Source organism: Pleurodeles waltl, chromosome 4_2, assembly GCF_031143425.1.
Source record: "Pleurodeles waltl isolate 20211129_DDA chromosome 4_2, aPleWal1.hap1.20221129, whole genome shotgun sequence".
Classification (NCBI taxonomy): Eukaryota; Metazoa; Chordata; class Amphibia; order Caudata; family Salamandridae; genus Pleurodeles; species Pleurodeles waltl.
The window spans coordinates 134,586,809-134,598,896 of record NC_090443.1 but is presented as its reverse complement, the minus strand read 5'-3'; the positions used below and the strand labels follow the sequence as shown (position 1 = coordinate 134,598,896).

At 45.8% G+C, this 12,088-nt stretch overlaps 1 protein-coding gene across 2 annotated transcripts in view; it reads right to left on the bottom strand.

The window, feature by feature from the left end:
• ESPL1 (extra spindle pole bodies like 1, separase) overlaps nucleotides 1–12,088 on the bottom strand; it is a 434,914-nt gene that overhangs the window by 179,732 nt on the left and 243,094 nt on the right. For both annotated transcript variants that reach the window (XM_069230952.1, XM_069230951.1), the window contains exon 21: nucleotides 2,100–2,313. In XM_069230952.1, coding sequence (XP_069087053.1) covers nucleotides 2,100–2,313 — 214 coding nt within the window. The remainder of the gene's footprint in view (nucleotides 1–2,099; nucleotides 2,314–12,088) is intronic.

Genomic DNA, 12,088 nt, shown 5'->3' with positions numbered 1-12,088 from the left:
GACAGGCAATTGGAGGAAAGCCAAAATGACAGACAAGTAACCCTTTAGGGTGCCCAGAACAGAGCCCTACTGGGCCAAAGAAAGAATAAGTAACAAAACCTCAGAAAAAAGGGTGGGTTTGGGGGTCAACAGACTTGTCAGTACACCATGCCACAAATTTGTCCCATCTACAGACGTACCCAGTTTTGGTGGAGGGATGCCTGGCTGCCAACAAGATAATGTTGTAGACTTCGGGCCGAACATCAAAAGCTGTCAACTGCTGCCGCTCAATCTCCACGCAAGAAGGGAGACTGGACAGGTTCAGGCAGAGAACTGTCCCCTGCTGCTGTGATAGAAGATCTGTCTGATCACAGAATCGATGGCCATGTTAAATAGCTGGGGATACCATACTCTTCATGCCCAGTCCAGAGCCACAAGAATGAATTTAACCTGGCCGTTCTTGAGCTTCTTCAAAACTGAGCAGAAGTGGTATTGGCGAGAAGGAGGAGAGAGCTCCACTTGAGACTAAAACGTTGCTGAGCGAGTGCTGCCTTGGAAACTCCTACGAGCAAAACAGCTGACATTGTGCATTCTCTGCGGAAGCTAACAGACACAACCAAGGCCCTTCCCACTGCTGAAAGACCATCCAACACCTCCAGACTGAGACGCCATTTGTGATCGACCAGGCATTGACGGACGAGTTTGTCCACTATGATGTTCAGAGCCTGTCCGATGTTGAACCCCAAAACCCCTGGGATATGTCCTGATGTTCCAGCCGTGTCCAACATGTGATCGCGACTGGGGCCAAGACAAATTCAGCTTTGAGTCAGAAAAGACTTTAGAAACCGGGGCTTCCTCTGGCAGTCTCTCTGTCAAAGGGACAGGTCTGGATTTCATGGCCAGATTGGAGGTCAGCTCCAGCATTCAAGAGGCACTAATGGGAGGTTCCGAGGGCACATTTAGCACCAAGTGCATCCCACCATTCCCACAGTAAGCTGACTGAAGGCCTCCACAGATCCTTGGGGCCCAAAGCAGCACCATAAGGATCCAGAAGAGTGCTAAAGGCAAGCAACGTGGTCCCTATGATGGTCTCAATCTGTTGCATTGTTTCCAGAAACCGAGGGTGTATTGAGATCAGCACTGGAATTGGCTCCTCAGTGAGGGACCAGGAGCAAGACCGAGATGCACCCTTATGCCCCTGTGTCTTCTAGGGCTGAGAGCAGGAGGACTGGGACTTGCTCTTCTTGTGCTTCCGCTCTTATTTACCGGACACCCTGGACTGAGACAAGGACCTGTCATGTGAACACCTCCAAGAGTAGGAACGGGTCTGTGTACTCTCATTTGAGCAGAATTGGTATCTTCTGTGATTTCTTTCAGTGTTCAGCAACGTACAGCTTTACATACCTGAAATACACTTGAATTCACAATCGCACACATCTCAAAGAATTTGGAGTCATGCCCCGCACCTAAACACCAGAGGCACACCTCAAGGTAGGGGCAGAGATCTGTCAGACATTTGCTTGCGAAAGTCAATTCAAGACATAAACCTTGTAGTTTTAAGAAGGGACATAGTTACTTTGCACACTGGACAAAGTAATTTCGAGAAAAAACTAGTCACTTGTCAAAAAGGTCCTGTGTATGAAGACGCCCAAAGAAATGACCTTGGGCAGAATGAAGTGTATGTGGGGCCACACAGTGCCACCTACTGTCGAGTGGGAGCAATGCCATTTAAATGTTCCTGGTCCATTCTGGCACCTGGGGATCTTCTAAAAGTGAGTGATCTGTGGTTAGAATTATCCATCTCAAAATCTAACTCACAACCACATCTGGCATGAGTCACCCACTACACACAAGCGCTAATTCTATGCAGTTAACTGTTTTAGTGATTCCCACAATCCTGTACCCCACGTTGATTATAAGTGCCTCCCTTGCTCCACCTGGTGATATGAACCCTAGCTTCTGCTCCCCTGGCTAATGTCATGCAACTGTCTCATTACTCCTAAAGACCAAACTGGCCTGCATTCATCTAGTCAGTTCCATGCATTTTCTATTCATCCAATGACCCACTCCAACTCTCTTCCAGCACCCATAATCCCCTTGTTTATTAAGGACCAGCTCACCGCAGCTTCCTGTGGATATTGCTGATCAGCTGATGCCGTGTGGTGACTGCCACAGACTCTGATACAAGGTAAGCTGTAGTGTATGGATCGCTATTGCCCAAGCAGAGTGCCATGAGCTGGCAGAGTTGGGCATACAGTACACTTGGCGGATAGTGGTCAACACAGTGGAATGCATCTTTCATAGTGCTGTAAATTTCGTCAACATCAGAAGCACCTGCAGAAGAAATGGAATGAAATTACATGTAAACACTTGGGTGACTTCACTGAAGCAAAAGCAAAGGAGAAACAGCCATCAAGACAACCACCATAATGCCTTCACACAAACATATGACCACAATGTTTAGTATACTTTGGCCTTCTGGATATCTAACAATTTAGCTTCTAAACCAGGAATGTCATCCAGCATTTTGAAAACTGAGATAACAGACTCTTTCCACATCTTGCAAGAAAATACTACATATAAAGGAGTCATTAAATACAAATGCTGAAGATACGCAGATTCGCCGGAATTGGGCTAGTCATTGCACCATCTAATTCCAAATGTGTGCTTTCTATGTAGCATATTTTTTATATAAACACTGCATAAATATTAACTACCCCTGGGCATGAAATAATTACACACAATGTTTCATGAGAGACAGAATTAAGATTCTAGCATGATGTCAATGGCATCTTCCCACACAGTCTACACTCTTACTCTAAGTAGTTACTGTTTGTCAGAGAAACAAGGAGTTAGTTTTAGAATTCGTACATAGCAGAATCTTTAAACACAGACAAGGAGTTACAATGCATAAAGTTTCACCTTTTCTGGCCTTTTTCCAGAAAGAAAACAAGTTACTTACCTGTAACTACAGTTATCCAGTATTGGTAGCTTTCATAAATTCACATGCTTGAATCATCCCCGTCGAAGTGGGAGTCCCACGGTACATAAAATAGCAATAAATAATAAATATTTTTTTTTTGCCATAGGCTATAATGGAGTCAGAGCTTGCTCATATAGCCTATCCATGTCCTTTTGTGAAAGGACCCAAACCTGCCTGCTGTCCAATCAGGCACCAGCACCCTCTAGAACCTTCTCCAGAGAAGCTCCCTTCCTCAGATTTTCCAGCATGAGAGTGAAAAAATTAAAAACCTGAGAGAAATGCGAGCATCAAAGGGGAGGAGGGTGGGTCGCATGTGAATTTATGAAAGATACCAATACTGGATAACTGTAGTTACAGGTAAGTAACTTGTTTTCTTATCCAGTATTGGATCTTTCATAAATTCACATGCTTGAATCTGAATAGACAGCAGTATGGTTGATAAACATTGTATCCAGCGTGGGTGGAGGGTGCGAGCATGAAGACCCTCTATCTAAATTATAGTTAATAATAATAATAATAATAATAACATTTATAGAAAACTCACATTTCTGAGCGTGAGTTACGAAGGAATACAGATACTCTAAGTACGTGTATATATATATATATATATATATATATATATATATATATATATAAAATTCATCTATCTGCATACACATTAATAAGTACATACATACGTACACTTTAGATATTTCACCAGGAAACACAATAGAAACATGGTTATCTGCATCTTAAACCATATGACTATAACTAAGGAAAGGTCTCACCTTAATGAAAGAGATGGCGTAGCACAGCTTGTCCTACTAGAGAGTCTGTTCTTTGTGATGACTCCAAACAATAGTGCTGCGTAAAGGAGTGTGTGGTTTTCCATGTCGCAGCCTGGCAAATTTGTTCAAGGACAATACCTTGAAACAAAGCAGCCGATGTGGAGACTGCTCTTGTAGAGTGGGCTCTCGGGCGCCTAGTCAAGGGTTTTCCTGCCTTGGTGTGACAAAATTGGATTGTGGAAGAAATCCATCGGGCTATAGTGGCCTTGGTTACTCCTGTTCCCTGACGTCCCAGAGAATAAGATACTAGGAGTTGGTCTGATTTCCTGATGTTCTTGGTACTTTGCAGGTAAAAGTTTAGGCATTGTTTAATGTCCAAAGAATGGAGAGTTCTCTCTGCTATCGTAGTGGGGTTTGGAAAAAAGGTTCGTAGGATAACTGGTTCATTGAGGTGGAATGAAGATGGAACTTTGGGAATATATCTGGGATTGGTTCGGAGCATAACGAAATCCTCAGAAAAAACTAAAAAGGGTTCTTTAGTAGTGAACGCTTGTATATCACGGACTCTTCTGGTAGAGGTGAGAGCGAGCAAGGTTGACACTTTCCAGGTGATGTACTTGAGTTCAGCTCTATGGATGGGTTCAAAAGGGGCTTTCATGAGCTGGGAGAGAACAATATTAAGGTGCCACTCTGGCGGAGGTAAGCGAACTGGAGGAAAGGTGCGGAACAGTCCTTTCATAAACTGTTTGATGACTCTGGTTGAACTAATAGACGGCATGTTAGCCGATAGCCTGTAAGAGGCTATAGCTGCTAGGTGAATCTTGACTGATGCATAGGAAAGACCAGCCTTGGAAAGGGAGAGCAGGTAAGGAAGAATTTGCTCAGGATTGATTTGAAATGGGTGAAAATTGTACTGAGAACACCAAAACAGAACCTCTTCCATTTTAATTTGTATGTCTTATTCGTGCTCTCCGCTCGCGCTTTAGATAATATGAGCCTACATTCTTGGTCGATGTTCATATCTTGGAACTCTCTGAACTCAGGAGCCAAGCATGCAAGTGCAGTGAAGTTGGGTCGGGATGTAAGATGAGACCCTGATTCTTCGATAGAAGATTGTGGTTGCAAGGGAGACGGACTGGATTGGCTATTGACCGGAGGAGGAGCTCCGTGTACCAGTACTGCCTCGGCCACTTGGGGGCTATGAGAATGATCTTGCAGCCTTCGGTCTTCATTTTCCTGAGGAGTCTGGGAATCAGTGGAATGGGGGGAAAAGCGTATGCAAAGATCCCGGACCATCTTATTAAAAGAGCATTTCCCCACGACCCCGGGAGTGGGTATCGACTGGCGTAAAGCTGGCATTTGGCGTTCAGGTTGGTGGCGAACAGGTCTAGGATCGGCCGACCCCATCGTTGAAAAATGCTCTCGAGTATGGTCTGGTTGAGTTCCCACTCGTGACAGTTGTCGTCTGTCCTGCTGAGAGAGTCCGCTAGAGCATTGTTGACCCCCGCCAGGTGCTCTGCCCTGAGGCGGACGTTGTTCCGTGTGAGCCAGTTCCAGAGAGACTGAGCTTCCCTTGAGAGGGAGAGGGATCTTGTTCCTCCCTGCTTGTTGATGTAGAACATGCTTGTTGTGTTGTCTGTTCTGACTAACACGGATGATCCTGCGATGCGTGGCAGAAAAGCTTTGAGCGTAAGATGAATCGCCTTCAGTTCTAACAGATTTATGTGCATCTCTTTTTGGAGCTTGGACCATCTGCCTTGAATGCGCATGTCCTGTAAGTGGCCTCCCCATCCTTCCAGGGAGGCGTCCGTGGTGATAACGAAATCTGCTATTGGTGCCAGAAAGGTTAGACCGTGGGAGAGGTGGTTGATGTGGGACCACCATTCTAACGTCTGCTGAATCCTTTGTGTGATGATTATTAAATCGTTGAAGGATCCTTGTGACTGGGTCCATTGGAGCTGTAGTTCTTCTTGTAGAGGTCTCATCTTGAGTCTTGCCAGCGGTACTAGGACTATGGCTGAGGAAATCATGCCCAGAAGCGATTTGAATAGTCGTACTGAAACGAACTTTCTTGCGGAGATTGTGACAGCCAATTGGGTCAGCTTCTGCTGCCTTGCTAGGGTAAGATATGCCTTGTTTTGGATAGTGTCCAATTCTGCTCCCAGGAAAACTCTCCTGCGTGCGGGGAACACGACTGACTTTTGTAGGTTCACTGTTAGACCCAAACTGTTGAATAGTCTTAGGCAGGCATCTGTGGCTTTTGAGGCTAGTAGAGATGACAGAGCTTTTATGAGCCAGTCGTCCAGGTAAGGGAACACTTGGAAACCCTTGCTTCTGAGGGAGGCTGCGACTGGGGCAAGGCATTTCGTGAAGATTCTCGGAGCTGATCTGAGGCCAAATGGCAGGACTCTGAATTGATAATGGGCACCGGCTACTGTAAAACAGAGATATTTGCGATGTTTTTGGTGTATTGGAACGTGGAAGTAGGCGTCCTGGAGATCTAAGGTTGTCATAAAATCTCCAGGATTCAAGAGGTGCAAGATATCTGACAATGTGATCATCCTGAAGGATTGTTTCCGAAGGAACTTGTTGAGCTTCCTGAGGTCTAATATAGGACGCCACTCTCCCGACTTCTTCCTTATGAGGAAAAAACGGGAGTAGAATCCGAGACCTCGTTGCTGCAGAGGAACTGCCTCTATAGCCCCTTTGGCCAGAAGGTTGAGGACTTCCGCTTGAAGCAGACGAAGGTGGAGAAAGCTGCCTGATGTTGGTGGGTGAAGCAGTGGCTTTTCTGTGAACTCCAGGGTATGACCTCTTGTCACTATATCTAGCACCCACTTGTCCGATGTTATCTTCTTCCACTCTTGGATGAAGTTGGAAATGTTTGCTCCTATTTGTTGATGTTGCGGGCATTGAGGGAGCATAGCCGGTGCCTGTGGAAGATCATTGCTTTCTGGGTTGATCTCTGGATTGTGACCCCTGTCTTCGTTTCCCTCCCTGTCTGGTATAGGAGGCAGTCGATGATTGCCTGTACTGCTGATGGTATGAGGGCCTGTACTGCGATTGCTGGTACTGTCTATGAAAGGAACCTCGAAATGAGGTGAAACCTCTCCCTCTAGCCCCTCGAAAGGGCTGCTTCCTGTACTGCAGGGTACCCAGGGACTTGGCCGTGTCTGTGTCCGTCTTAATGGTTTGAAGTGCGTCATCCACATGTTTGCCAAACAAAGATTCCCCATCGTAAGGCATGTCTAGAATTCGGGACTGCACTTCTGGTCTGAGGGATGTGGCCTTGAGCCAACCTTGACGTCGTAAGACAGCGGCGCCCGCTAGTTGGCGGAAACCAGTAGAGGCTATGTCCAGAGCGCAGTCAATCTCTTCCGACGCACGCTCACCTTCCTGTAGGATCTTTCGTGCCTCTTCTTGCTTATTTTCTGGGATGAGGTCCAGGAAAGGTTGCATGTCGGACCACATCTGACGATCATATCGGCCTAAAATTGCTAATGAATTCGCTGCCCCGACAGTGATTGCAGACATTGAGGAGAATCTTTTGCCTATGTTATCCAGTCTGCGACCTTCCTTGTCTGGAGGAGTGGAGATAAGCGTTGATGGATTTTTGGAGCGCCTTTAAGCAGCCTGTGAGATGACCGAATTAGGCTTTGGATGGCCAGAAAGGCATGCCGGAGAATCTTGGGTCGCCTTATATTTTTTATCCAGTTTTTGTGGAACTGGAGGAACAGTAGCCGGATTCCGCATAATCTTTGTGCCCTCGCTCCAAATGTAATCAATAATTGGAATGGACCGTACCGACTTCCGTGATTGTTCTTTGAAATCATGCAGGAAACATTCCGATTGGGAGACAGATGTTGGTAGGTGGAAACGTACTGCGGCTCTGTCCATAAGATTATGGAAACCACCTATGTCCTCGGGCGGAGAATCAGAGGGGCGAGGAGGTGGTGGAGAAGGAGTGGGGGCCAAGTAATCATCCCATTCCTCTGTAGGATGTTGTGGAGTAGAAATTTCTCCTTCTTGTTGTTCTTCCCCTGAATTGGAACCTTCATCTCTGGGGGGTGCAGCTAACACCGAGTGTGATGTTGATCTTGGAGTAGCTGGAGGAGGAGGAGCATTACCTGGCGTCACCGTAGAGACCGGCGCCGGTGGTTGACCTTCCGCTGGAAACCTTCTCCTATAATCCTGAAGCATGGATTGTAAATCCTGGATTAAAGAGGAAGGCATTTCTACGGTGTCTCTGTGTTGAGGCTCCCGTGTTTCATAGTATTGGTCCTGATGAGAGTAGTATGGTTGATACTGTTCATACTCATTCTCTTCATCGTCATCTTGATATTTGACATGGAGCTGCAAAGGGCTATGTGCATCTCCAAAAGGACCTTCGTCCGATTCCTCCCAGTCAAGAAGATGACTGGGTAGTAAAGCCGACACCTTGTTTGGAGATGTGTCGGTAGGATAAACGTACTGTGCAGGTAGACTTCTGATGCTGACCATGGCTCGGAGAGCTGGAGACCTGGAAGAGGTAGGAATGGCCTCAACGTGTCCGCTAGGCATCACTGCTGTCGATGGCGTGAAAGTTGATGCAGCCGTGGATGGTGCAGATTTTGTCGCCGACGGTAGTGTCGCCGACGGTAGTGTCGCCGACGGTAGTGTCGCCGACGGTAGTGTCGCCGACGGTAGTGTCGCCGACGGTAGTTTCTTTGACCCCGTCGATGGCGATAGCGCCGATGAGAATGACGTGGGTGAGGTTATAGTCGACGGGGCAGTCGTCGACGGTGCCGATGGAGTCTGGAGAGAAGGGATCGGACTCCTTACCGTCGATGTTAAGGTCGTCGACGCTGACGACGGTCTCGTCGATGGTGAAGTGGAGACGGTAGATGTAGGTACCGTCGTCGTCGTCACGGTCGTCGACGGTGTCGTCGTCGTTGTTCTAATTTTCAGAGTCATCTTTCCAGAAGTAGAAGGCTCTGAAGAAGGAGATAGATGGTAAGACTCCTCCTTTTGAAGAGGAGAGGAAGGCTCAGAGGAGACTGAAGTCTGTAAGCCCTTCCCATGATGAGATTTCTGCCTCTTTCTGGATTTCTCTATGTGGCCTAGGTCCTCAGATCTGGACCTTTTATGTGGCCTCTCTGACCCACTCTCCTCACCTGAAGTACAGGATTTGGCCTGTAACCATGTCAGGAGTCTGCCCTCCCGGTCTCTGAGGGTCTTTGTGGAGAAGGTACGACATTTTGCAGTCCTTAACCTGATGATGTGGGTAGAGACAGTACAAACATTCTTTATGTGGGTCATCCACATGGAGCCTTTTCTTCCCACAGGTCTTGCAAGGGCGGAAAAGGCCTTTTCTAGAAGAATCTGACATATTTGAAGCTTTCTTGAGAGAAAATCTCTGAAGTAGAAGAAAAAACTGAGCAGAGCTCAGGGAGACTCCCTTCACACGACGTGCGGTAGAAAATCTGAGGAAGGGAGCTTCTCTGGAGAAGGTTCTAGAGGGTGCTGGTGCCTGATTGGACAGCAGGCAAGTTTGGGTCCTTTCACAAAAGGACATGGATAGGCTATATGAGCAAGCTCTGACTCCATTATAGCCTATGGCAAAAAAAAAATATTTATTATTTATTGCTATTTTATGTACTGTGGGACTCCCACTTCGACGACGGGGATGATTCAAGCATGTGAATTTATGAAAGATCCAATACTGGATAAATAGGCACTGTGTGAAAGAAGAATTACAGCAATCAATAGAATAAATTAAATAGTGGGCATTCTAAAGGCATTGCTAGTGAAAAAAATAGAAGGAAGGCAGTACCAATGGTAGTGTGAAAAGAGATGCAACCAGCATCACAATCTGATTTTCGCGGTCAGTGATGGGGGACAGAATAGGATTTCAAATGGTAGAAATGGGTGAGGATTACTTGAAATGTGTCATAGGTATAATACAAGGGCTAAGCGATGGGTTTGGTACTTCACAGATTAGGCTTTTCTGTTTGTTGCAGAGTTCAATTTTATTTACACATGCTTTATAATATTTAACCAAAATCACAAAAATAATGGATAAAGTTAGTTCACTAACGAATCAGTTTTGTCACATAGCGCTACAGATCATAAGCTTTCCACATTTCTACAATTTAATGCTAGGTGCAAATGTTGCAAATCTTTTTCGTTGTAAATAGGGGCTTCTGTTTTGTGGAGATTTTCAATCCATCCCAGAAACCCACAATGCACCGGACATCTTACATTGTGTTGAACAAGTATTTTACACCTTTGGTAACCCTCTTTCTGGTGGGTGCTCTAAATGCAGATTATCCACCTTTAGAAAATTCCCAACTGCCAGGAAGAGTTCGGAGAGTTCCTCAGCAATACTCCAGCTTGTGGTAGGTGGCGCTGTCTGGTTTTGTACAACACAAGAACACGGGCAGACTGGAACAGAAAATAAGCTTAGGCACCAAGATAAAAGTGGCCCCAGCCAGAAGGGACGCAACACTTAAAATACTGTATAGCAACACTTAAAATACTATATAGGTAGCATTACACTTCAGTGCAGAAGGCCCATATGAACAGGGAGAGAAGTCCCAACTACTGGAGGCAATGCAAGGAGGAAAAAAGGTTAAAACATTCTCTGGTCCTGCCTAAAAATTAGGACATTCTGGACTGAGTTTTTGACATCTATACAACACATCAAGGGGCAAACTTGGCCTGATGCCCACAGGTCATAAAACTGGGCCACCCAAACAAGGATAGTTATCCTCTGGTAGGCAGTAAGTAATGCTTTATCGTCATACTCCTGTTGGCAGCCAAACAGTTGATTTTGGCCATCTGGGTGCAAAGTGTAGCGCCCACAGAAGCGAAATGAACTGAAAGGTTGTGGTGGCTTCTGGGGATGGAAAATATATCTCTAAAGGAGGTAGGGGAGAAGCTAAACACTGCACCAAACTACAGGGTCCTTACAGCAATTTTTCAGACAGACTAAGGGTCTCTCCCGTCCAAAGAGCCTCTGAATACAACATATACTGGAAAACTCCAAACTTGACAGTTACTACATAGCAGCGAAATCAAACAAGCTGGGGCTCAGCCTGAGGGGGCAACATAGGGAGAGAGAATATGGTGAACAGCCTGGTAGAGACGCATTATAGATGAAAAAGATTGACAAGGTGCAGGATGTTTTGTGGAGAGGGAGATATTGGGACGAAGGGAGTGAAATCATTTGATAAACTTTTCTTATTGTTTTGAGAAAATGTGTCAACATACTAAGAAGAATTTATTCAACCCTAAATTTATTCACATTAGCAAATGGCGTAGCTTAAAAAAAGCCCACAATTGCAAGCCAGGCAGTTTTGAACTAGTAAAGACATGCTTTTAGGTGCATTGCAAGGCGTGAAAGACTGCTTGCATTTGTGCTTGCTGCAGGCAATGTTTGTGGTAAGATCAGGGAAAGCAGTAAAAATGGCCACAGGAGACCATACAAGAGGCCCACAAACAGCTACAAAAACGATCCACATACTGATCTGTCAGACAGCACTTGTCCTACATGCAAGATCAACTCGGTCTAGAAGTAGCAGAGCTGCGTTTAAGGGCCACCCCAGCATGCCTGCCTTTCCCTGCAGACCTCTTCCCCCCTCCCCCGCTTTTGCCATGCCTTCAAAAGTGAAGCAGAGAACACTTTTATTAGCAGTTTACTTATTCACTTGAGCTTTTCAGATCCTAAAGAACCACTACACAGAACAGGGGAGTGAGACGGTAGTAAGGAATCTGTAGTTAGAGTATCCACCAGAAAGTTTATTAACAATGGTAAGTAACTTATGACATATCCTCGCAACAGCAGATTTCTCACCTTTAGAAGAGATACAATAGCAGTAACCCCAGAGATGGTTCTGATGAAACAAATGTCATGAAGAATCAATGGGCAAATGGACCGTTCTGCAGAACCAGACTGTCAAGGCAGTAGTATTTTGTGAAAGTATGCATTGACAGCCACATCCCCCCCACCTTGCACATGTCTAAAAAGATACCAAGTCTCACCAAAGCCATTGTAGCAACCTTGGCTTTGGCTGAATGAGCTGCGGGCCTCCAGAGGGCTGCTTTTTTGGCCAGGACTAGCAAACAGTGATGCAGGATGACCCACCCTGCCTCCCCCCCCCCCCCCACCAGAAAACAGTACAAAGAGTTGATCATCCACATAATGCTCTTCTGTGTAGTCTATAGAAAAGCTTACAACTCTTGGGGTATGGGCAAGAATGAAGACTGATGTAAGTGTCAAAGGTCCTAATGAACAGCCATGCATAGGCCTGAAGGGCTTGCACATGAGAAATGTTATGATATATTATTTAAGTTCAGATCCCATTGAGGCATAGCAAGT